Source organism: Scyliorhinus torazame, chromosome 10 (genome assembly GCF_047496885.1).
Source record: "Scyliorhinus torazame isolate Kashiwa2021f chromosome 10, sScyTor2.1, whole genome shotgun sequence".
Taxonomy (NCBI): Eukaryota; Metazoa; Chordata; class Chondrichthyes; order Carcharhiniformes; family Scyliorhinidae; genus Scyliorhinus; species Scyliorhinus torazame.
The window spans coordinates 204244361-204271342 of record NC_092716.1 but is presented as its reverse complement, the minus strand read 5'-3'; the positions used below and the strand labels follow the sequence as shown (position 1 = coordinate 204271342).

Here is a 26982-nt window from a genome sequence, read left to right as displayed (position 1 = left end):
ATAGGTTTGCCAATCTTCCCCCCAAGATTGTCTCCAGGATTTTAAGATCGATCCCCAGGATACTTCATCAACTCCGGGAGAATAATTATCAGGACACCATAAAAATGCATGCATATTTATTCAATTTCCTTTCGACATATATGAGCTATAAAAAGATATTGGAGGCGCAATAAACAAGCAATATGACAGAGAGTCAAGCATCATCCAATCAGATAATGAAGAGTGTGTTTGCCTTCCAGTTGGATGCTCAGAGGATGGACATGTCGGGCAACCATTGGCAGGAATGTGAAGGTGGGGCAGGCTGGAGTCCGTGAACCCTCCAGGAAAACAAACACCAGGAGTTGGCCACCGTAACCCGGGAGAGGGATCTGCGGGCATTGAGACAGGTATTTGATGGGTCCACGTTTGAAGACAGAATTAAGATTGTGGACCCTATCTATTGTCAAACCTGGTTTTCTTGTGTTGACTCCATTTCCAGGCGTGATTGGAAGAAAAACATCGCATTCGCGCGAATTCACGGGAAGTTCCGAAAACATTTTTGTCGTCAAATTAAAAATATTTGAATCAGTTGCTAAATCGGGCGTGACCCGGTCAAGAAAAGGGTGGGTGCTATCCTTTATGAGAAATTAAACCGAGCCCTCTTCTGCCCTCTCAGGTGGATGTAAAAGATCCAGGTTTGTAAAGCAGGTGAGTTCTTCCTCAGAAATATCATTAAAAAAGAAAATATTTTCTGGTCTTTGCTAACGGTGGGATCTTGCTGACCAGCCACGTTTCCTACCCCAAAAATAAACCTTTTTCATTGTCTTGAAAGGGCATTGGGGTATCCTTGGGGGGGGGGGGGGGGGGGTGAAGCTAGGCGCTATATCAATGGAAGCTCTCTGTGTAAAGCGGTGGGCGGAGCTTCCCAGGGCAGCGTTCGATTGTGGAACGTTGCTACATTTACGGTTGCTAAGCGACCGAGGGAATTGACACGGATGGCACGTTACCCGGAAATGCAGCGTGGGTGAGGCTGGCCAGCTGGAGTAGCTGTTTGACAGTGTGTCTGTCTCTGTTCGTTATTTGCCTTCGCTTTATTTATGTTTTTGCATCGGTAAATGTTATTTTAATACTGACTGTTTAACATTTATTTTAAATTATTGCATGTACTTTAATCACGTTCATTTCTGTTGCACACCATGAACAGGACTCCTCTGAAACGGTCGAATATTCTCAAAATGGCGTTGTCAAACTTGGAACACGGCAGCCCCGAGTCTTTCATATCGAAGGCGGTGAAAATCGCTTGCGTGGTGACTGGGTACTGGTTCATATCCATCACTATGGTCTTCCTAAACAAGTACTTGCTGGACAGCCCGGATCTGAGGCTGGACGCGCCCCTGTTTGTCACTTTCTTCCAGTGTTTGGTGACAGTGTTACTCTGCTGGCTGCTGAATATGTTCAGCGCCCTGTGTCCTACTATGGTGGAGTTCCCCTCGATTGGGTTCGACCCTAAGATTTCCAGGGAGATTCTCCCTTTGTCCCTGGTCTTCATCGGAATGATTACTTTCAACAATTTATGCCTCAAGTATGTCGGAGTGGCGTTCTATAATATCGGACGTTCCTTGACCACTGTCTTCAACGTCCTACTGTCCTATGTGATTCTCAAACAGACAACATCATTCAGAGCCATATTGTGTTGTGGGATCATTATAGGTAATTAACAATATTTTTACCTTCAATATTATGCTACCTCACAGTGCAAGCAGTTGATTGCACGATTCCACAGAAATACTCGTGCGTGGTAAAGAAACAACAAAAATATGCATTTATATTACTGTGATGTTTTATTAAATTAATCAAATATTAACACCACGTCAAAGAAGAATATAATAGGAGATGGCTAAGAGTCTGGTCAAAAATATAGCTGCAGAGCCTTCAGGGAATTGGAAAGGAGGTTGAGAGGTTTGGGAATTCCAGAGCTGAGGGCCCAGGCAGCTGAAGGTATGGCAAAGGAATTGGAAGAAAGGGCGATTTCTTGGACCTTTTGTAGGACTGGAGATAGTTATAGAGATGGGGAGGAGACTTTTATAACCCCAAGGTGTCAGTGAATATGTCAGTGAGCTGAGTTTTTTTTTAATGAGCTCTGACTCATGGAGGGTGTAAGAGAAAGGGCTGGCTGGAGACCCATGGAATAGTGGAGGTATTAAACATTGAGAGGACCGAAGTCATTGGCTTTGGTTCCACACAAACTCAATTTCTGACTCTATCCCTCTACTTGGTCACCTATCTGAGGCTGAACCGGGCTGTTAATTTCCATGGCATCCTATTTGATCCAGGGTTGAGCTTCTGACCCCATATATCCTTTCGCACATCAAGGCAGCTTGTTTCCACTTCTGTAATCTTGCCCGTCTCTTCAAAGCCTGCTTTAAAAGTGCTCATTCGTGATTTTGGTACCTCCACTATTCCAAGTTAAGAGTGGAGTCAGGTGAGGGCTGCCTAAGTAAAGTAATATTCTTTTAAGAAAAACTGGGACATTTTAATTGAATGACCTCTGACCCGATTCTGCAACTTTGAGGTGCATGTATTAAATTTGTGCTGTTTTAATGAATAAGGTGAATGTGCTATTTACAAATGCCATTTTCTTTTCCACACTAAAGGTGTTGATTCTCTTTGAGGTACTATTACAAAAGAACACAAGAAATAGGAGCAGGAATATGATTTTTTGAACCTGCTCCACTATTCAATAAGATCATGGCTAATCTTTTACATCAACTCCACTTTCCCACCTTAGCCTCAAATTCCTTGATTCCCTCGGTGCTGAAAAATCTTTGGATCTCAGTTTTGAATATACTTTTCAGCTGAGTATCTGCAGCCTCTGGGATAGAGAATTCTAAAGATTCACAACCCCTGAGTGAAGAAATGTCTCATCCTGCCCGATGGAAGAGGTTGGAAGAGAGAATAACCCAGGTGGAAGGGGTATTTGATGATGCTGCCCACTTTCCCAAGGCAGTGGGAAATGTAGTTAGAGTCAATGGATGGGAGGCAGGTTTGAGTGATGGACTGGGCTGTGTTCACAATTCTCTGTAGTTTCTTACGGTCTTGGGCCAAGCAATTGCCATACCAAGCTGTGATGCAGCCAGATAGGATGCTTTCTATGGTGTGTCTGTAAAAATTGGTAAGAGTCGATATGGACCTGCCGAATTTCCTTAGTTTCCAGACGAAGTATCAGCCTGTAGAGGACAAAACGATCAAGCTAAAATAATAATAATCTTTATTATTCTCTTATTCCTTGTATTATTTATTGTATTATTTATTATTGTCACAAGTAGGCTTATATCAACACTGCAATGAAGTTACTGTGAAAATCCCCTCGTCGCCACACTCTGGCGCCTGTTCGGGTACACAGAGGGAGAATTCAGAATGTCCAATTCACCTAATAGCACGTCTTTCGGGACTTGTGGGAGGAAACCAGAGCACCCGGAGGAAGCCCACGGAGAGCATGTGCAGACTCCACACAGACAGTGACCCAAGCTGGGAGTCGGACCTGGGAGCCTGGTGTGAAGCAACAGTGCTAACTACTGTGCTACCGTGCCGCCCTTGCATCATAACCCCTAAGGATGCTCTGATAAAGATGATAACCTTGGTCAATGGCCATTCCTTGCCATTGGAGGTTGATATGGGAGCTGCCATCTCCATCATCAGGGAAAAAAGCTTCCAGTGTCTCTGCATCTTGCCCCTAGGCCTGTGCGACACCAGTGCCAGATTGGCTCAGTGGGCTAAGACAGCTGGTTTGTAATGCAGAACAAGGCCAGCAGCGCGGGTTCAATTCCCATACCAGCTTACCCGAACAGGCATCGAAATGTGGCGACTAGGGGCTTTTCACAGTAACTTCGTACTGTGACAATAAAAGATTATTATTATCATATACAAGGGAACCTTTGAAGATTAAGGGGACCACAGCCTGACCCTCACTCATAATAGTACGAGGACCAGGACTCTGCCTCTTTGGCAGAGACTGGTTCCAGAGGATCCGTCTGGACCGGCTACAAATTTTGGACTGTATGAGGTCATTGGCAAATATCCCGGTGGACTGTATGAGGTCATTGGCAAATATCCCGAGGTATTCCAAGAAGGCCATGGTAGAATTAATGGCAGCAAGAGCAAAGATATATGTGGACCCTGACGCCCTACCCAAATATTTCAGGCCAGTCCCATACACTTACTGCCCAAAGTAGAGACTGAACTCAAATGGTTAGAGAGCCTTGGGATAATACAACAGTGCAGTTCGCAGAGTGGGCTGCACAAGTAGCCTAACGAGTCAGTCCACCTTTGCAGGGTATATAAACTAACGGTTAATAAAGCCTCACGTTTCGATCGGTACCCATGTCACGCATAGAAGATCTATATGCCAAATTGGCAGGGAGTCAAACCTTCACCAAACTAATTATGAGCCATGCCTACCTCCAGCTAGAACTAGACAGGTCATCCCGGAAGTACATGATGATGAACCCCCATTAGGGTTTATAAGAATATACACGCCTGCCGTTCAGAGTCTCATCGGCATGTGGCATTTATTAACTCGAAATGGAGAACATTTTCCAAGGGCTCCCTAAAGTGGCAGTATGCTGAGATAATGTACAAATCATAGGAGCCACGAAAAAAGAACACCTAGCAAACCTGGAGGAGATTTTGAGACTATTTTCTGACGCAGGTTTCCGTCTCAAACGAGAAAAATTGTGTGTTCCAGGTAGGCAAATTGATCTACCTAGGGTATTGAGTCGTAAAAAGGGTCAACACCCCGTGGAGTTAAGGCCATCAAGAGGCACCGAACCCTCAAAATACGACAGAATTAAAATCTTTCCTAGGCCTCGTAAACTGCTATGGAAAATTTATCCCAAACTTGGCCACTTTATTGTCGCCCCTGCACACGCTGTTTTAAAAGAACAGTAGTGGCCATGGCTGGCGCTGCAAGATGAAGGCTTTGCGAAGGTGAAGTGACAGTTACTATCACTGAAGAACTGGAATTAACATGTGATGCCTCTCTAGATGGAGTAGGGGTAGTCCTTTCCCATCAATGGGACGATGGACAGAGAGCCCATAGCATATCCATCCTGAACCTTGGCGAACACAGAAAGACATTATTCTCAGATCGAAAAGGAAGGATTGACTGGTATTTTTGAAGTGAAGAAATTACAACTAAATATATTTACGGCTGACATTTCACAATTGTAACTGACCATAAACCCCTGCTGAGCCTTTTTCAAAGAGGATAAATCAAGTTTCGCCCATGGCCTCTGCTCTGATCCAACATTAGGCATTATTGTTAGAAACCTACAATACTCTTTTGAGCACCACCTACGATCACATTGCGAACTCGAATGCCCTGAGTCGCGTATCGCTGCCCACAAGATTGGCTCCTTTGCCACCATTGGAAGAAGTCATCATGACCTTGATCTTCCTGGCTACCTTGCCAGTATCCACAAAGCAGATTCAGGTATGGACCTAGAAGGACCCCACACTGGCAAAATTATGCCATATCCTCAGTGGCCGAATCAGAGGACACCCCACAGCTGACATTAAGGCCTTCAATGGCGAGAGCTGAGTGTAGAGGTTGGCTTCATTCTGTCGGGAGCCTGACTAATCACGGCAGCACGGTAGCATTGTGGATAGCACAATTGCTTCACAGCTCCAGGGTCCCAGGTTCGATTCCGGCTTGGGTCACTGTCTGTGCGGAGTCTGCAGGTTCTCCCCGTGTGTGCGTGGGTTTCCTCCGGGTGCTCCGGTTTCCTCCCACAGCCCAAAGATGTGCAGGTTAGGTGGCTTGGCCATGATAAATTGCCCTTAGTGTCCAAAATTACCCTTAGTGTTGGGTGGAGTTACTGGGTTATGGGGATAGGGTGGAGGTGTGGACCTTGGTGGGGTGCTCTTTCCAAGAGCCGGTGCAGACTTGATGGGCCGAATGGCCTCCTTCTGCACTGTAAATTCTATGAAATTCTATGAAATCATCCCCCGCCCAGATCGCCACCCAATCCTGGCTGAATTACACAATGGCCACCTCCAGCTGAAAATGCTCGCAAGGAGCTACATCTGGTGGCCCAGGCTCGACATAGACATAGCATATCTGGTAAAGCAGTGCGCCTTGGGCCAGGAGAAGCAGACGTTCCCACCTTCGGCCTCTGCACCTATTGGAATGGCCAGAACGACCATGGGCATGGGTGCACGTGGACGTCACTGGCCCGTTCTTGGGATCAAAGTTCCTTTATTATGGTCGATGGCCGCTCAACGGGGGACGGTCGAGTCAAAACGGGAGACACAAAAAAGGAACTATGACGCCAGAAGACCTGAAGATCTTTTCAGGACAGGAGATGCCATCTATGTGCAGAACTTTGAAGATGGCTCCCAATGGATCCCAAGAGTTGTACTGGAAAAGACTGTTTCTTACAAAGTCCAAGGGAAGGCTGTGAAAAAAACACCTGACCTTTTGGACACTAAGGGGCAATTTAGCATGACCAATACACCTAACCTGCAGATCTTTGGACTGTGGGAGGAAACCACAGCACCCGAGGAAACCCACTCAGACACTGGGAGAATGTGCAAACTCCAGACAGTCAACCAAGGCCAGAATCGAATCTGGATCCCTGGCGCTGCGAGGCAGCAGTGCTAACCACTGTGCCACCTGTTCGGGCAAATTTGTATTCAACTAACTTGCTTGAATTGTGTGATGAGGTAACAGAGGATTGACGAGGGCAATGCTGCTGATGTAATAAATGTTGCATAACAGACTTTGAGCAAAAATCGTGCTCATGGAATAAAGGGGATGGTAGCAACGTGGACACAAAATTGGCTGTGTGACAGGAAACAAAAGCAATGGTTTATGGTTGTTTTTCAGACTGGAGTTTCCCAGGGGTCAGTGTTGGGAACCGCGCTCTTCCTGATATACCTCAATGGTCTTGGTGTGCAAGGCACAATTTCAAAATTTGTGGATGATACAAAATTTGGAAGTATTGTGAACTGTGAGGAAGATGGCGCAGAACCTCAACAGGACATGGATGAGCCGTAAAATAGCAGATTAAATTTCATTCAGAGAAGTGTGAAGTGATTCATTTTGATAAAAGGAATGCAATGGTTCATGTTGAAGGGTGCAATTCTAAAGAGGGAGCAGGAGCAAAGGGACCTGGGTATGTTTATGCATTATTCATTGAAGGTGGCAGAACAGGTTGAGAGCACAATTAATGAAGCTTGCAGCACTCTAGGCTTTGTCAATAGGGGCGTGGAGTTAAACATTTAACAGTGCTGAACTGTTCTGTGATTCTATGGTAACCTTTAGAATTTTGATGCTGGAGTTTTAGTGACAATATCAAGGGGAGATGGTTAGAATCTTTCTTGTTGGAGATAGTTATTGTCTGACATGTCTGGTACAAATCCCACTTGCCATTTATCAGCCAAGTCCTGAATGTTGTCCAGGTCTTGCTGCATATGACCACTCGAAAGAGAAAATGCTGAAAAATCTCAGCTGGTCTGGCAGCATCTGTAGGGAGAGAAAAAAGCTAACATTTCGAGTCCGATGGCTCTTTGGACAAGGCATATGACCACTCCCCTGATTCTGAAGCAGTTTTTTGTAAATGGTAATGAACAGTCTACAATCATTCACCATCCCCATTTCTGACCTTTTATGATGGGTCATTGTGAAGCAGGTGAAGATGGTTGGGCCTAGCACACTAACCTGAGGAACGTATGCAGTAATATCCTGGGCTGAGATAATTTGCACCCAACACCACAGCCATCTTCCACATTCGTGGTCCACATTGGCACCAACGACATAGGTAGGAAAGGGGACAAGGATGTCAGGCAGGCTTTCAGGGAGCTAGGATGGAAGCTCAGAACTAGAACAAACAGAGTTGTTATCTCTGGGTTGTTGCCCGTGCCACGTGATAGTGAGATGAGGAATAGGGAGAGAGAGCATTTAAACACGTGGCTACAGGGATGGTGCAGGCGGGAGGGATTCAGATTTTTGGATAACTGGGGCTCTTTCTGGGGAAGGTGGGACCTCTACAGACAGGATGGTCTACATCTGAACCTGAGGGGCACAAATATCCTGGGGGGGAGATTTGTTAGTGCTCTTTGGGGGGGTTTAAACTAATGCAGCAGGGGCATGGGAACCTGGATTGTAGTTTTAGGGTAAGGGAGAATGAGAGTATAGAGGTCAGGAGCACAGATTTGACGTCGCAGGAGGGGGCCAGTGTTCAGGTAGGTGGTTTGAAGTGTGTCTACTTCAATGCCAGGAGTATACGAAACAAGGTAGGGGAACTGGCAGCGTGGGTTGGTACCTGGGACTTCGATGTTGTGGCCATTTCAGAGACATGGATAGAGCAGGGACAGGAATGGATGTTACAGGTTCCGGGGTTTAGGTGTTTTAGTAAGCTCAGAGAAAGAGGCAAAAGAGGGGGAGGTGTGGCGCTGCTAGTCAAGAGCAGTATTACGGTGGCGGAGAGGATGCTAGATGGGGACTCTTCTTCCAAGGTAGTATGGGCTGAAGTTAGAAACAGGAAAGGAGAGGTCACCCTGTTGGGAGTTTTTTATAGGCCTCCTAATAGTTCTCGGGATGTAGAGGAAAGGATGGCGAAGATGATTCTGGATATGAGCGAAAGTAACAGGGTAGTTATTATGGGAGACTTTAACTTTCCAAATATTGACTGGAAAAGATATAGTTCGAGTACAATAGATGGGTCGTTTTTTGTACAGTGTGTGCAGGAGGGTTTCCTGAAACAATATGTTGACAGGCCAACAAGAGGCGAGGCCACGTTGGATTTGGTTTTGGGTAATGAACCAGGCCAGGTGTTGGATTTGGAGGTAGGAGAGCACTTTGGGGACAGTGACCACAATTCGGTGACGTTTACGTTAATGATGGAAAGGGATAAGTATACACCGCAGGGCAAGAGTTATAGCTGTGGGAAGGGCAATTATGATGCCATTAGACGTGACTTGGGGGGGATAAGGTGGAGAAGTAGGCTGCAAGTGTTGGGCACACTGGATAAGTGGGGCTTGTTCAAGGATCAGCTACTGCGTGTTCTTGATAAGTATGTACCGGTCAGACAGGGAGGAAGGCGTCGAGCGAGGGAACCGTGGTTTACCAAGGAAGTGGAATCTCTTGTTAAGAGGAAGAAGGAGGCCTATGTGAAGATTAAGTGTGAAGTTTCGGTTGGGGCGATGGATAGTTACAAGGTAGCGAGGAAGGATCTAAAGAGAGAGCTAAAACGAGCAAGGAGGGGACATGAGAAGTATTTGGCAGGAAGGATCAAGGAAAACCCAAAAGCTTTCTATAGGTATGTCAGGAATAAGCGAATGACTAGGGAAAGAGTAGGACCAGTCAAGGACAGGGATGGGAAATTGTGTGTGGAGTCTGAAGAGATAGGCGAGATACTAAATGAATATTTTTCGTCAGTATTCACTCAGGAAAAAGATAATGTTGTGGAGGAGAATGCTGAGCCCCAGGCTAATAGAATAGATGGCATTGAGGTACGTAGGGAAGAGGTGTTGGCAATTCTGGACAGGCTGAAAATAGATAAGTCCCCAGGACCTGATGGGATTTATCCTAGGATTCTATGGGAGGCCAGGGAAGAGATTGCTGGATCTTTGGCTTTGATTTTTATGTCATCATTGGCTACAGGAATAGTGCCAGAGGACTGGAGGACAGCAAATGTGGTCCCTTTGTTCAAAAAGGGGAGCAGAGACAACCCCGGCAACTATAGACCGGTGAGCCTCACGTCTGTAGTGGGTAAAGTCTTGGAGGGGATTATAAGAGACAAGATTTATAATCATCTAGATAGGAATAATATGATCAGGGATAGTCAGCATGGCTTTGTGAAGGGTAGGTCATGCCTCACAAACCTTATTGAGTTCTTTGAGAAGGTGACTGAACAGGTAGACGAGGGTAGAGCAGTTGATGTGGTGTATATGGATTTCAGCAAAGCGTTTGATAAGGTTACCCACGGTAGGCTATTGCAGAAAATACGGAGGCTGGGGATTGAGGGTGATTTAGAGATGTGGATCAGAAATTGGCTAGCTGAAAGAAGACAGAGGGTGGTGGTTGATGGGAAATGTTCAGAATGGAGTACAGTCACAAGTGGAGTACCACAAGGATCTGTTCTGGGGCCGTTGCTGTTTGTCATTTTTATCAATGACCTAGAGGAAGGCGCAGAAGGGTGGGTGAGTAAATTTGCAGACGATACTAAAGTCGGTGGTGTTGTCGATAGTGTGGAAGGATGTAGCAGGTTACAGAGGGATATAGATAAGCTGCAGAGCTGGGCTGAGAGGTGGCAAATGGAGTTTAATGTAGAGAAGTGTGAGGTGATTCACTTTGGAAGGAATAACAGGAATGCGGAATATTTGGCTAATGGTAAAGTTCTTGAAAGTGTGGATGAGCAGAGGGATCTAGGTGTCCATGTACATAGATCCCTGAAAGTTGCCACCCAGGTTGATAGGGTTGTGAAGAAGGCCTATGGAGTGTTGGCCTTTATTGGTAGAGGGATTGAGTTCCGGAGTCGGGAGGTCATGTTGCAGCTGTACAGAACTCTGGTACGGCCGCATTTGGAGTATTGCGTACAGTTCTGGTCACCGCATTATAGGAAGGACGTGGAGGCTTTGGAGCGGGTGCAGAGGAGATTTACCAGGATGTTGCCTGGTATGGAGGGAAAATCTTATGAGGAAAGGCTGATGGACTTGAGGTTGTTTTCGTTGGAGAGAAGAAGGTTAAGAGGAGACTTAATAGAGGCAGACAAAATGATCAGGGGGTTGGATAGGGTGGACAGTGAGAGCCTTCTCCCGCGGATGGATATGGCTGGCACGAGGGGACATAACTTTAAACTGAGGGGTAATAGATATAGGACAGAGGTCAGAGGTAGGTTCTTTACGCAAAGAGTAGTGAGGCCGTGGAATGCCCTACCTGCTACAGTAGTGAACTCGCCAACATTGAGGGCATTTAAAAGTTTATTGGATAAACATATGGATGATAATGGCATAGTGTAGGTTAGATGGCTTTTGTTTCGGTGCAACATCGTGGGCCGAAGGGCCTGTACTGCGCTGTATTGTTCTATGTTCTATGTTCTATGGCTCAAACCACTGATTCCAATTGACATTAATTTTGCATAGATTCCTTGATGCTGCCCTCAGTCACATGCTGCATTGGCATCAAGGGTAGTGTTATGGGCGAGGCGTTTTCAGAACCCCAAAATGTATCATGGAGTTCGACCAACCTCCCCCTTTAATGCTATTGTTGTTTTTCCGAGCACACGGCTTGTTCTCCAGGAGTGGGATTACAATTATGGACACGTGGGTTTTTAAACCCACAACAATGTTTATTCCATGAATTCAACTTAGCTTCTTAAATAAACATTGGATCTCTCAACACCCCTTACTTCAAAGATAACCCCAAAAATATTACAACACTAAATAATCCTTCAGTTATTCCTTTCAACATCCATGAGACTTAACACCTTTAAACAGAAACACATCAGGTTAAAGGCTTTACTATTATGAGTTTAAATCACCCAAATGATCCAGAGATAGTCTTTCATGGCAGAGATCACAGCAGATCGGGCAGCACGGTAGCATTGTGGATAGCACAATTGCTTCACAGCTCCAGGGTCCCAGGTTCGATTCCGGCTTGGGTCACTGTCTGTGCGGAGTCTGCACACCCTCCCCGTGTCTGCGTGGGTTTCCTCCGGGTGCTCCGGTTTCCTCCCACAGTCCAAAGATGTGCAGGTTAGGTGGATTGGCTATGATAAAATTGCCCTTAGTGTCCAAAATTGCCCTTAGTGTTGGGTGGGGTTATGGGGATAGGGTGGAGGTGTTGACCTTGGGTAGGATGCTCTTTCCAAGAGCCGGTGCAGACTCGATGGGCTGAATGGCCTCCTTCTGCACTGTAAATTCTATGATAAGATCCAGCTCACTGCAAACACAGACACACACCCAAGCTCTTTTCCTCAAAACTGAAACTTCAAAATGGCTGAACTGAGCTCCGCTCCACCCACTCTCTGACATCACTGTTTTCTTAAAGGTACATTGCTTAAACATCCATTTCTTAAAGGTACTCTCACATGACAGTAGTTGTTTTTGCCTCGTCTCTAGAATTCATCTCTTCTCCATGTTTATGTCTGAGTGTAATGAGGTCTATATCCAAATGGCTGTGGCAAAACCCAAAATGAGCATCAGTGATCAGGTTATTAATGAATCACTTGACAGCACTGTCCAAGACCCCTTCCATGATTTGAGTAGATATGGGTGGTAATTAATCAGTTTGGACTTCTCCTGTATTTTGTTGGACAGAAATATGTGGAGATGGATCTTTGCCTCCACAAGAACCATGTAGACAGATTCCTCTGTGACAGATTGATTGGCGAGGGTGAGGTGAAGTTGGCATATTCCTCGTATTGGTTTTCTCACTGCATGCCACAGGCCCAGCCTGGTAGACATGACAAGTTCAGCAACTGTGGTGCTACTGAGTCACTCTTGGTGATGGTCATTGAAGTCCCAATCCAGAGTATATTCTGTGCCCTTGATACCCTAGGTGCCTCTTGCAACTGGTGATCAACATGGAGGGACACTGGTTCCTTAGTTGATGGAGGGCAGTAGGTGATAATCAACAGGAGGTTTTCTTACTTATGTTTGATGTGATGGCATCACAATTCATGGGGTCCAGAGCCAATGTTTAGGACTCCCAGGGGTCACTCACACCTACCCATTTGTTACCTCAGTGCCACATCTCTGGTGGCTCACCTCATATCGGTTCAACTGACCAGAGAGAATATACCCAGGAATAGTGATAAAGGAGTCCAGAAGATTGGCCGTTAGTAAGATGTAGTGAGTGCGACTGTGCCTGTGGGACAGCTCTCCTAATTTTGACGGAAGTGCCTAGATATTAAGTGAGGAGGCCTTTGCAGGGCAAAATATGCCTTTGTAATTCCTGGTGCCTATGTTGATACAGGTGTTCTGTCCAGTTATTTTGTTCTTCTACTTTTTTTTAATGGTTTGATCATCGTCATCAGCTGTCCTTCAACTCAAAGATGATGTCTATTCATGCTTGCGATTTTCTTCATGTGGCTGAACAGGCTGATTCTTGACCCACAGATCTTTGGGCCCGTGTGGCAGGATATCCCACAAAATGTAATGGGATCTGGACTGCAAAATGTGGTTTCCTTTCTTTCCGTCTCTGCTGCCACTCTGCCTCATCCCTTAAGACATTGTGACTTGAAGCATGATGCCATTGGGACAAGTGTCATTTTGGACAATTGATAGCAAGCTCCACCCAGTTATTGATGTCAGTGTTACCATGCTTCAAGGAGAGTTTCAGAATGTCTTTGAAACTGGCTTCAAGAAGGACATTGTAGTTTTTTCAATGGTTCTCTATTGAACGTGGAAGATGCAGTGGAGGAATTTCTGATGGAATTTCTGTAGTGCTCTTGTGTGTCACTGATCACACAGTCCATGTCTTGCTGCAATACAGCAGAGTGGTGACAACAATTGTTCTGTATGCTAGGACATTTGTTGACTTGCGGAGGTCTTTGTTGTCAAACACTCCCGCAGTGGTTTGTAGAAGACTGAGCTGGTGTAGCAGTTGGATCTCCTCATCAATGCAGGCCTTTTGAATTGCCAAGGTATGAGAAGTCCTCAACTTGCATATTCCAAAAGGTCTCCTTTAACATATATGGGAGGTGGAATATTTGGTTGGTGAGGTGTGGGTTGATAGGAGATTTGTTTTGGCAACATTCAAGGGCAGACCAAGTTTCTTGTATGTAGAATTGAAATGATCGAGAGTGGCTTGAATCTGGTGCAGAGTTGGTGCAGACTTCCTCAAACTATCGATCTGTGGTGGTCTGTTTAGTTTAGGCATGGAAACGGCTGAGGTTACAATTTGCCATCAGGCGGCATTTAGTACTGACCCCAGAGGGGACTTGACCTTTGAGGTGAATAGCCACTGTCAGGAAGATTGTAAATAATAAGGAAGCTAATTTGAAGGCATCCGTTTCAGACCTCCCATTGAAGATGGTTACAGTCATATCATCGTTGGAGCAATTGCAGATTGTGATGAAGTTTCTTGGACATCCACATTTTTGGAGCATAATCCTAAGTGTACCCTTGAACATTCAGATCTCCGCCTTTGTCATCTTGTAGCCATGTCTCTAATTGTTATGGGATCATACTTATTTTTTTCATTTCAGTTGATAATTCATCTGTTTTGTTGTGATCACTTAGCATATACAGATACAGAGCCTTTAATTCTGTCTTTTTACTATTTTTGCACCCTCTAGCCTTATCGGCTGGCACATGCTTAAGGTTATGCCCTCTTTCCGTTCCTGCCATGTTCTTTCTTAACCTTATTGCTACCTTTCTCTCTTGCCTTGTTCTTCCCCCATTAATTGATTGCATCTTCCCTCACTTGATACCTCACCCCCATGATTTAGTTTAATAATAATCTTTATTAGTGTCACAAGTAGGCTTAGATTTTTTTTAAAAAATATTTTATTGAAAATTTTTGGCCAACCATCACAGTACATTGTGTATCCTTTACACAGTAATATCACAATATAAATAACAATGGCCAGTTTTATAAACAAGAAATAAATAATATATAAACAAAAACAAAACTACATGGCAACTGCCTTGTCCCAGATAAATATTCTCCAAAAATATGTTTTATCCGTCCAATATACAATTATCTATAACAACAACCTATACATATTATACTTATATATTAACATCCCTGAGAATCCCTCTGGTTCCTCCCCCCCCCCCGGGTTGCTGCTGCTGTCTTCTTCTTTTCCATTCCCTCTATCTTTCTGTGAGGTATTCGACGAACGGTTGCCACCGCCTGGTGAACCCTTGAGCCGATCCCCTTCGGACGAACTTAATCCGTTCCAGCTTTATAAACCCTGCCATGTCATTTATCCAGGTCTCCACACCCGGGGGCTTGGCTTCCTTCCACATCAACAGTATCCTGCGCCGGGCTACTAGGGGCGCAAAGGCCAAAACATCAGCCACTTTCGCCTCCTGCACTCCCAGCTCTCCTGCAACCCCGAATATAGCCAACCCCCAGCTTGGTTCGACCTGGATTCCCACCACCTTCGAAAGCACCTTTGTCATCCCCACCCAAAACCCCTGTAGTGCCGGACATGACCAGAACATGTGGGTGTGATTCGCTGGGCTTCTCGAGCATCTCGCACACCTATCCTCTACTCCAAAAAATTTACTGAGCCGTGCTCCAGTCATATGCGCCCTGTGTAACACCTTAAATTGTATCAGGCTTAGCCTGGCACACGAGGACGATGAGTTTACCCTACTTAGGGCATCAACCCACAGCCCCTCCTCAATCTCCTCCCCCAGCTCTTCTTCCCATTTCCCTTTCAGCTCATCTACCATAATCTCCCCCTCGTCCCTCATTTCCCTATATATGTCTGATACCTTACCGTCCCCCACCCATGTCTTTGAGATCACTCTGTCCTGCACCTCCTGCGTCGGGAGCTGCGGGAATTCCCTCACCTGTTGCCTCGCAAAAGCCCTCAGTTGCATATACCGGAATGCATTCCCTTGGGGCAACCCGTATTTTTCGGTCAGCGCTCCCAGACTTGCAAACGTCCCATCTACAAACAGATCTCTCAATTGTGTTACTCCTGCTCTTTGCCATGTTCCAAATCCCCCATCCATTCTCCCCGGAGCAAACCTATGATTATTTCTTATCGGGGACCACACCGAGGCTCCCGTCTTTCCCCTATTCCGTCTCCATTGCCCCCAAATTTTCAGAGTAGCCACCACCACCGGGCTTGTGGTGTATTTCTTCGGTGAGAACGGCAACGGCGCCGTCACCATGGCTTGTAGGCAAGTCTCCCTACAGGACGCCTTCTCCAATCTCTTCCACGCCGCTCCCTCCTCTTCTCCCATCCACTTACATACCATTGAGATGTTGGCGGCCCAGTAGTACTCACTCAGGCTCGGTAGCGCCAGCCCCCCCCCCTATCCCTACTACGCTGCAAAAATCCCTTCCTCACTCTCGGGGTCTTCCCGGCCCACACAAAACTCATGATACTCTTCTCAATCCTTTTGAAAAAAGCCTTCGGGATCACCACCGGGAGGCACTGAAACACAAAGAGGAATCTCGGGAGGACCACCATTTTAACCGCTTGTACCCTCCCTGCCAGTGACAGGGATACCATGTCCCATCTCTTGAAGTCCTCCTCCATCTATTCCACCAACCGCGTTAAGTTTAACCTATGCAATGTACCCCAATTCTTGGCTATCTGGATCCCCAAGTAGCGAAAGTCCCTTGTTACCTTCCTCAGCGGTAAGTCCTCTATGTCTCTGCTCTGCTCCCCTGGATGCACCACAAACAGCTCACTTTTCCCCATGTTCAGCTTATATCCTGAAAATTCTCCAAACTCCCCAAGTATCCGCATTATCTCTAGCATCCCCTCCGCCGGGTCCGCCACATACACCAATAAATCGTCCGCGTAAAGAAATACCCGGTGTTCCTCTCCTCCCCTGAGTACTCCCCTCCACTTCCTGGAACTCCTCAATGCTATTGCCAGGGGCTCCATCGCCAGTGCAAACAATAATGGGGACAGAGGACATCCCTGCCTCGTCCCTCTATGGAGCCGAAAATACGCAGACCCCCGTCCATTCGTGACCACGCTCGCCATCGGGGCCCTATACAGCAGCTGTACCCATCTAATATACTCATCTCCAAAGCCAAATCTCCTCAACACCTCCCACAAATAATCCCACTCCACTCTATCAAATGCTTTCTCGGCATCCATCGCCACCACTATCTCCGCTTCCCCCTCTGGTGGGGGCATCATCATTACCCCTAGCAGCCTCCGTATATTCGTATTCAGCTGTCTCCCCTTCACAAACCCAGTTTGGTCCTCATGGACTACCCCCGGGACACAATCCTCTATCCTCATTGCCATTACCTTGGCCAGAATCTTGGCGTCTACATTTAGGAGGAAAATAGGTCTATAGGACCCGCATTGCAACGGGTCTTTTTCCTTCTTTAGGAGAAGCGATATCGTTGCCTCCGACATAGTCGGGGGCAGTTGTCCCCTTTCCTTCGCCTCATTAAAGGTTCTCATCAGTATCGGGGCAAGCAAGTCCACATATTTCCTATAAAATTCGACTGGAAATCCATCCGGTCCCGGAGCCTTCCCCGCCTGCATACTCCTAATTCCTTTCACTACTTCCTCTATCTCGATCTGTGCTCCCAGTCCCACCCTCTCCTGCTCCTCCACTTTAGGAAATTCCAGCCGGTCCAGGAAGCACATCATTCTCTCCTTCCCATCCAGGGGCCGAGCTTCGTATCATCTTTTATAGAATGCCTTGAACACTCCATTCACTCTCTCCGCTCCCTGCTCTATCCCTCCTTCCTCATCCCTCACTCCCCCTATTTCTCTCGCTGCTCCCCTTTTCCTCAATTGATAGGCCAGCAACCTGCTCGCCTTCTCCCCATACTCATACTGTACACCCTGTGCCTTCCTCCACTGTGCTTCTGCAGTACCCGTTGTCAGCAAGTCAAATTCTACGTGTAACCTTTGCCTTTCCCTGTACAGTCCCTCCTCCGGTGCCTCCGCATATTGCCTGTCCACCCTCAGAAGTTCTTGCAGCAACCGCTCCCGTTCCCTACTCTCCTGCTTTCCTTTGTGCCCTTATTGATATCAGTTCCCCTCTAACCACTGCCTTCAGCGCCTCCCAGACCACTCCCACCTGGACTTCCCCGTTATCATTGAGTTCCAAGTATTTTTCAATGCACCCCCTCACCCTTAGACACACCCCTTCATCTGCCATTAGTCCCATGTCCATTCTCCAGGGTGGACGCCCTTCTGTTTCCTCCCCTATCTCCAAGTCTACCCAATGTGGAGCGTGATCCAAAATGGCTATAGCCGTATACTCCGTCCCCCTCACCTTCAGGATCAACGCCCTTCCCAAGACAAAAAAGTCTATTCGCGAATAAACTTTGTGGACATGGGATAAAAACGAAAACTCCTTACTCCTAGGTCTGCTAAATCTCCACGGGTCTACTCCTCCCATCTGCTCCATAAAATCTTTAAGCACCTTGGCTACAGCCGGCCTCCTTCCAGTCCTGGATCTCGACCTGTCCAGCCCTGGCTCCAGCACCGTATTAAAATCGCCCCCCATTACCAACTTTCCCACCTCTAGGTCCGGGATGCGTCCTAGCATGCGCCTCATAAAATTGGCATCATCCCAGTTCGGGGCATATACGTTTACCAAGACCACCGCCTCCCCCTGTAATTTGCCACTCACCATCACGTATCTGCCCCCGCTATCCGCCACTATGGTCTTTGCCTCAAACATAACCCGCTTCCCCACTAGTATTGCCACCCCCCTGTTTTTCGCATCTAGCCCCGAATGAAACACCTGCCCCACCCATCCTTTGCGTAGTCTAACCTGGTCTATAAGTTTCAAGTGCGTCTCTTGTAACATAACCACGTCTGCCTTAAGTTTCTTAAGGTGTGCGAGTACTTGTGCCCTCTTTATCGGCCCGTTCAGCCCTCTCACATTCCACGTGATCAACCGGGTTGGGGGGCTTTTTACCCCCCCTTGTCGATTAGCCATCCCCTTTTTCCAGCTCCTCACCCGCTTCCCACATAGCTGTGTCCCCCCCCCAGGCGGCGCCCCCCCGCCCACCCCACCCCATTCCGGCTCCCCCTCTCCCCAGCAGCAGCAACCCAGTAACTCCCCCCTCCCACCCCCCCCGCTAGATCCCCCACTAGCGTAGTTACACCCCCCATGTTACTCCCAGAAGTCAGCAAACTCTGGCCGACCTCGGCTTCCCCCCCGTGACCTCGGCTCGCACCGTGCGACGCCCCCTCCTGCCTGCTTCCCTATTCCCGCCATGATTATCATAGCGCGGGAACAAAGCCCGCGCTTCCCTTTTGGCCCCGCCCCCCATGGCCAACGCACCATCTCCTCCACCTCCCTTCCTCCCTCCACCACCACCTGTGGAAGAGAGAAAAGTTACCGCATCGCAGGATTAATAACATAAGACTCATCTTTCCCCCCCCTTTTCCCCCCTCTTCGCCCCCCATACTCGCCCCACCACTTTATTTCAAACGTTCATTTTTAGTAACCCGCTTATTCCAGTTTTTCTTCCACAATAAAAGTCCACGCCTCATCCGCCGTCTCAAAGTAGTGGTGCCTCCCTTGATATGTGACCCACAGTCTTGCCGGTTGTAGCATTCCAAATTTTATCTTCTTTTTGTGAAGCACCGCCTTGGCCCGATTAAAGCTCGCCCTCCTTCTTGCCACCTCCGCACTCCAGTCTTGATATACGCGGATCACCACGTTCTCCCACCTACTGCTCCGAGTTTTCTTTGCCCATCTAAGGACCATCTCTTTGTCCTTAAAACGGAGGAATCTCACCACTATGGCTCTATGAATTTCTCCTGCTCTCGGTCCTCGCGCCATCACTCGGTATGCTCCCTCCACCTCCAGCGGACCCGCCGGGGCCTCCGCTCCCATTAACGAGTGCAGCATCGTGCTCACATATGCCCCGACGTTTGCTCCTTCTACACCTTCAGGAAGACCAAGAATCCTTAAATTATTCCTCCTCGCGTTATTCTCCAGCACCTCCAATCTTTCCACACATCGTTTATGGTGTGCCTCGTGCATCTCCGTCTTCACCACCAGGCCCTGTATATCGTCCTCGTTCTCGGCAGCCTTTGCCTTCACGACCCGAAGCTCCCGCTCCTGGGTCTTTTGCTCATCCTTTAGCCCTTCGATCGCCTGTAATATCGGGACCAACAGCTCCTTCTTCATCTCCTTTTTAAGCTCTTCCACGCAGCGTTTCAAAAACACGTGTTGTTCAGGGCCCCATATTAAACTGCCACCTTCCGACGCCATCTTGGTTTTTGCTTGCCTTTCTTGCCGCTGCTCTAAAGGATCCACCGCAATCCAGCCACTTTCCTCTCCTTTTTCCATCCGTATACAGGGGGGATTCCCTTCTGGTTTACCGCACAGTGCTTTTAGCCGTTAAAATTGCCGTTGGGGCTCTTATTAAGAGCCCAAAAGTCCGTTCCACCGGGAGCTGCCGAAACGTGCGACTTAGCTGGTCATCGCCGCACCCGGAAGTCCTCACAAGTAGGCTAACATTAACACTGCAATGAAGTTACTGTGAAAATCCCCTAATCGCCACACTCCGGCCCCTGTTCGGGTACACTGAGGGAGAATTTGTAATGTCCAATTCACCAAACAAGCACGTTTTCGGGACTTGTGGAAGGAAACCGGAGGAAACCCACACAGACACAGGGAGAATATGCAGACTCCACACAAACAGGGACCCAAGCTGGGAATCAAACCAAGTCCTGGAGCTGTGAAGCAACAGTGCTAACCACTGTGCTGCCCTAAGCCCTTTGAGTCTTCTGAGTCCCATCCTTCCTTTTTCATTCGTACAATTGTTATATTTACGAAATACTTTCTTGGGTTCCCTTTTATATCACCTAATCCATTCTCATACACCCTCTGCCACTTTTTACTTTTTCTGTTTTCCACATTTATCCTACTCTACTTGATTTTTTTCACTAAATTATGAAATAGACACTTACCATAAACCTCCTTTTTCTGTTTCATTTAATCTCTATCTCCAAGCAGCTCTAGCATTGAATCCTCTTCTCTGCCTCCCCCACCCCACCGCCCTTTGTGGGAATATGTCGAGTCTGTACCTGAATAGTCTGCGCTTTGAAGGGCTCCAGTTGCTCATTTATTGCTTTGCTTGTCAGTCTTTGATTACAATCCACCTGGGCCGAATTCGTTTTCAACCATGTGAAATTAGCCCTGCTTTAGTGCAGTATTTTCACATGTAATTATTTTTCCTACTACTATTGTGTAGTCAATACACAATATTGTGATCACTGTTTCCCAAATGTTCCCCACTGAAAAGTGCGCCACTTGCATCCACACCAGCACCACTTCTTTCGTCGTTGGGTTGGAAACACTCTGAGCAAAAACGTTGTCTCGTAAGCATTTCAGACATCCCTCTCTTTATTTGCCCTTTGCACTGTTAGTTTCCCAGTCAATATAAAAATAATAAAAATAATTGAAGTCCCCCATTATCATCACTCTGTTGTTCTCTCATCTTTTTGAAATGTGCCTGCAATTTCCGCCTTTATGGCCTTTCCACTAATTGGTGGCTTAGAGTATATACTATTAGCATCATAGCTCCGATATTCTTCTTTGATTTTAGCCAAATAGGTTCTGTCTTTAAACCTTAAAGTGAATTATTCTTTTCTGGTACTCTAACAGGAGCTTTGATGAATATTGCCCCCCCCCCCCCCTCCCACCTCTGTTTGATCTGTGTCTTGCTACTATATCATAAATCCCATGTGGCCATTTGCTCCTGCAGCTCATTTATCTTGTGCCGTGCATTTATGCATGCACAACTTTAAACCCATTTTAGTTGGCTTCACATTTTCACCTCTGATCCCTCCTATTAATTAACCGTTTTTTATTCTGATGCTCTTTGTATCGCTTGATCTTCTTTGCACCTTGAATCTCTTCTTGACTTCTTCATTCTGGTCCCAGTCCCCCACATGAGTTAACAATATTAAGGCCTGTTGAGTTGCAGCCCTTCCAACTTGTGCAGGTTACTTCTGATTTGCTACAGAAATCTGAAGACCTGCCTAAGACTGGCACCGTTTCTCCAGCCATGCATTGACCTATCTTATTTGTCTTGTACTCACTAATAGGTGACACTGGGAGTAATCCAATGATTACTGCCTTTTGAGGTGTTCTTTAAATTCCTCCCTAACTGTTTGCATAGGTTCTCAACCTCTTCCCACATATGTCATTGATTCCATGACTCCTGGCTATTCTCCTTCCCCCTTCAAAATGTTCTGCCCCCTCTTCACGATGTTCTTTACCCTGACAGTAGAGAGGCAACAAACCATAGAGACTCATGTTGGTGTTTGCAGTAACCCCTACTTATCTAACTATCAAATCCCCTAACGCCATAGCATTTCTACTCTTTGCTGTGTCCTCCTTTCCAGGCATTTGCCCCACAGTGCTGGGGATGGGCTCTAAACTGCAACCCCCACCCCAAGATTATATTGTGCTCACCATCGTTCAGCACCAAAAACCTATTTGAAAGTGCCACAGTCCCAGATGCACTGCTTGCATCTTCCTACTGTACCAGATGATCACCCACTTGCTATCCCCCTGAACTCTCTTTAGCTGCAGGTTGACCATCTCCTGGAACCTGTGCTCCAGGAAACTCTTGGCCTACCAGATTCCCTGAAATGTCCTCAGCCACACTTCATGCTTTAGGTTCAAGCAAATTAAGGTGCTTCCTCTTCATGCGGTTATCCAGGACACAGAAAGTATCCCGGAGTTCCCAGGTGACACAAGAATTTCAGGCAATTGGTCTCAAATAGGAGCATCAAGCGCTGAACCAAAGAGTCAACATAAGAGGACCTATCCAAGTAAATAGCGAGGCCACAATTTGAATAGTGCATCTCATTTTGGGTGCCCTACTTTAGAAAATGCATTCAAATTACTATTGAAAGAATACAGAAATGATTTACCATGATAATGCCAGAAATCAGAGTTAGTAGTTCGAAGACAGTTGAGAGAAACTGAGCCTGCTTCACCAGAACAAAGAAAGCGAAGCGAAGGCCTGATACAAGTGCTCAAAATTATGAAGAGTTATGTTGAGTTCAATTAAGAAAATCATTTCCATTGGTGGATATGTTAGAACTGAATTTGGATGAGCAAGCCAAAGATTTTTTTTTTTTGTAAAACATTTTATTAAGGTATTTATAATTTTATAATAATAACAGTAAACAGTACAAATACAAATATAAACATAGTGCATAAACCATCTCCATCCCTAGCAAATCCCACCTACCCTAAACAGAAAATAGCCTAACTCCGCCCCCCCCCCCTTTCTTATTGCCTCTGCTGCCATTTAGTTTTCCCCGAAGAAGTCGACAAATGGCTGCCACCTCCGGACGAACCCTAGCATTGACCCTCTTGAGGCGAACCTCATTTTTTCCAGTCTGAGAAACCCGGCCATGTCGCTAACCCAGATCTCTGATTTTGAGGGCTTCGAGACCCTCCACGCTAGCAACATCCGGCTCCGGGCTACCAAGGAGGCAAAGGACAAGACGTCGGCCTCTCTACCAAGGAGGCAAAGACCAAGACGTCGGCCTGTCTCCAATCCAAAGAATTACCTGGAACTTTTGGGAGTGTAAGGGTTGTGCAAATGCACAAATTCTCAAACAAAATGTCAACTCTTTTCCTAACACCTCCCCATGGCCAGAATGGAATTCACGTCACCTGGTACCAGGTGATGGCCATTACAATTTTCTGTAAACAAATTGGTTGGAATCCCAAAACCACTTTGAACTTTGAAGGGCTGTACTTGCTGTAGATTCCATTATTGTGATAGCTACATCATAACCAAAACAGTTAAGCAGTTTAAATAATCAAATATGAGGGGCATTGTTGACGGCGCCTCTGCCGTTCTCACTGATCAAGTACTCCACAAGTCTGGTGGTGGTGGCGGCCCTGCGGGTGTGGGGACAGTGGATGCAGCATTTCAGGTTTGAAGGTGCCTCGGTGTGGGCACCGATTTGCGGTAAACATAGATTTAGTTGTGGGGTTTCGGGGGTGGAGTTTGGAGACCTGTTTGTGGGGGGAGGTTAAGAGGAATTAGAGGATGAATATGAGCTCCCCAGTGGGAACAGGTTCCGTTATATACGGGGCTATGTGAGGATGCAGGTGACGTTGTTTCCCGATCTGCCACCGCGGGACAACAGAACAAGGAGGGTGTGGGGGAGGGCAAAGTGTCCGAGATTTACAACGAGTTAATGGACTGGGAGGGAGCCTTGATAGGAGAAGTCAAGAGGAAATTGGAGGAGGAGCTGGGGGGTTGAAATGGAGGCTGGGTTGTGGGAGGAGGCTCTGAGGAGGGTAAATGCATCTTCGTCGTGCGCAAGCCTTATTCAATTTAAGGTAGTTCACAGGGCGCATATGACAGTAGCCAAGATGAGTAAGTTCTTTGAGTGGGTGGGGGACAGGTGTGGGCAGTGGATGGGGAGGTCCGCAAACCATGTCGTCTGAAGCTGAAGGGGTTCTAGCATTTATTCACGGGCATAATATCTGAGGTGCTGAAGGTGAAGGTGTCACTGAGTCCAGAAGTGGCAGTATTTGGTGTGTCGAAGACCCGGGGGTCCAGGGGGCAAGAGAGGCCAACATTTTGGTCTTTACCTCCCTGGTAGCCCAGAGACAGATTTTGCTGGAGTGGACGATTTGGGACCACTGAAGCTGGGAGTGTGGGTTAGCGACATGACGGAGTTCATAAGGTTGGAGAAAATCAAGTTTGCCTTTCGAGGGTCAGTTGATGGGTTTGCCCGGAGATGGAAACCATTCATCAATTTTTTTTTCTCAAGGAAAATTGAGGTGTCGGGGGGAGGGGGGGGTTGGGGGTTAAAATGGGGAAGACAGATCGGGGTGAGGGGAACAGCATGGAGGTTGGAGCATTTGAGTAGTTTATTTTTTATGAGATTTCTGTTTGTTCTTAATCTTGTGATGGTTTGTGTTTAATGTTCATATAAATGCCTTAATAAAAATATGTTTTTAAAATATCAAATATTGAAAATGCAGATTTTCCTGCCTCTTTATAGTTTCTGCCTCTTTATAGTTTCTATCATTTCTTTCCTACAGGTGGCTTTTGCCTGGGATTAAATCAGGAAGGTGCAGGAGGCAGCCTGTCCTGGGTTGGAGTAATGTTTGGTGTGATTGCCAGTTTATGTGTATCCCTGAACGCCATATACACAAAGAAGGTTCTGCCAGCCGTTGACGGCAGCATCTGGAGATTAACCTACTACAATAATGTCAACGCCTGTATACTCTTTGTTCCATTAATTGTCTTCACTGGAGAATTGAAAACATTGTATAATTTTGACAAGATGGGCAGCGCTAACTTTTGGGGTATGATGACCTTGGGAGGAGTGTTTGGTTTTGCAATCGGATACGTCACTGGGCTGCAGATTAAGTTCACCAGCCCCTTGACCCACAACGTCTCTGGTACTGCCAAAGCATGCCTACAAACTATCCTGGCAGTGTTTTACTATGAAGAAGCAAAAACCTTTCTCTGGTGGACAAGTAACATATTGGTGCTCTTTGGCTCCTTTGCATACACCTGGGTAAAGGGACTAGAGATGAAGAAAGTGCAAAATGAGGCACTAAACAAGAATCGTGAGAAGAGCGAGTCTGGAGTCTAAAATATGGCTATTCGGTCAAACTTAATTTACGGTGGAAGCTTGATTGCCTGCCATGGTGGAGGGAAGCCTGGGTGTTTTGAGATTGGAAAGTGGCCAACAATCGAGATTTCACTGCAACTCTTCCTGTTATAGCTCTCCCTTCTCACCTCACCTACAAGGTGGGCTGTCTGCTTAAATGGACAATCTGTATTAGCTGATGTGCCTGCCTCCCAGATTCTCCGGACTGCTCACGCATTCAACAAGCCCTTGCTGCCAACAACCAGAGCTAAACATCAAAAGCATCATGTGCTTCATCGCAGCAAAATCTTCAGCCACTACAGTGCCAATGTCAACAACTTTGAAGAAAGTGAAAAGTTGATCTATTTAAGGGCACCCTCCATGCTGCTGAATGGCCAAATGGCTGGTTATTGTCCTCCAGCAACTGGTTCTGCTGGCAGGTGCACAAACACGCCACTCCTGTTATCCAAGTTCATTAAATCCTTGTGATGAAATGAAATTGTACTGTATGTTAATTAGACAATCTCCAGGGAATACCTTTTTTTCATACAAACTATTGTTAAATGACTATAATTTGGAGATTAGTTGAGATGACTTGTTTGTTTAGCATTTTTGGACATTGATGGTCTTTCTTGTAATGTGACACTCCCAAAGAACCTCTTGTGAAAATAGAAACTGTTTTTGCCCCTTGAGTATACCTGGAATCAGCGTTCCATGTGGAAACTCTATTCCTTCTCTTGCACACTCCTCTGACCTTCTCTCAAATGCGTCAATATTATTTGCCTACTCAGGAACTGTTCTACTCAGTTCCACGATTTTCACCATTCTGTTAGGAAACTCGGAGGAAACTTCTTTACTATTTGATTTCTTGATGACTATTTTATATGAATGGTCTCTAGTTTTGCTCTTCCCCACAAGTGGAAACACTCGTGTTCTGTGTAACCCTGGGAGTTCTGTGTTAATGATGGTGACGGTGTTTAAATAGCAATTAGAAAATTCAAAGAGGTGCAGGGTGATCAAAGGAGTTTTTTAAAATTTGCTTGAGGACGTATGCTTTTTTTAAAAAAAACACTGTCCAAGACCATCTTGATTCCTTCCATCTTGATTCCTTCCATGATAAAGGAAACCTGAGAGTTCTTGTAAGTTTTGCCAGAAGTAATTTGATTGTATAAATTATTTTTTATATTTTCACTGATAGGGTAGACACATTGTGGCAGGGTTGAAAAGCACTACTTGATTGTTGGGGATTTTCCTAATGTACTGTGCAGTGGGTCTGAGCCGCCAGTTAAAATCTGTCTTAAAAAACATCTTTGATACTCTGGAAATAAACAATCTTTTTTATCACTATTTTTGGTTGTAAGTTAATTTCAACAGTGTAACAAAGAGCATGTTTTTTGATAAGTTGAATGTTGGTAGAGTACATAATTTTACTGTTTAATATGTTCTGCCTTTAGTTTCATACCCTTCATTGAGGATGCAGGTTTGCTTGAACTTGCAGGTGTGTTGTCACAAAACAGATGTGTTGTCACAAAACAGGATCAAACGACAAACTCTGCAGAACATGAACAGAAACACCTTAACTTAAGTCAGACTAAATTATTACAACACACTACTCTATTGTGACTCAAAGCGCTGATGTTTGCAATATGGGTAATTGAGGCTGAAGACCCATCTGAAGCTGGATTTTGATCTGGAGTTTCTGCCTTTGCACCATGGTAGATTTTTA

At 46.2% G+C, this 26982-nt stretch overlaps 1 protein-coding gene across 2 annotated transcripts; it reads left to right on the top strand.

The window, feature by feature from the left end:
- The first annotated feature begins 359 nt into the window (after nt 1–359).
- Nucleotides 360–26603, top strand: slc35c1 (solute carrier family 35 member C1). Of its 2 annotated transcripts, none has more exons than XM_072466290.1 (3): nt 360–687; nt 1184–1689; nt 24700–26603. In XM_072466290.1, exons 2-3 carry the CDS (start codon nt 1215–1217, stop codon nt 25257–25259), a joined length of 1035 nt encoding a protein of 344 aa, XP_072322391.1. In that variant the 5' UTR covers nt 360–687; nt 1184–1214; the 3' UTR covers nt 25260–26603. The 2 variants fall into 2 exon arrangements, with proteins under 2 accessions (XP_072322391.1, XP_072322390.1); XM_072466289.1 differs by lacking the exon at nt 360–687 and adding an exon at nt 978–1090.
- Nucleotides 26604–26982: the final 379 nt, after the last annotated feature.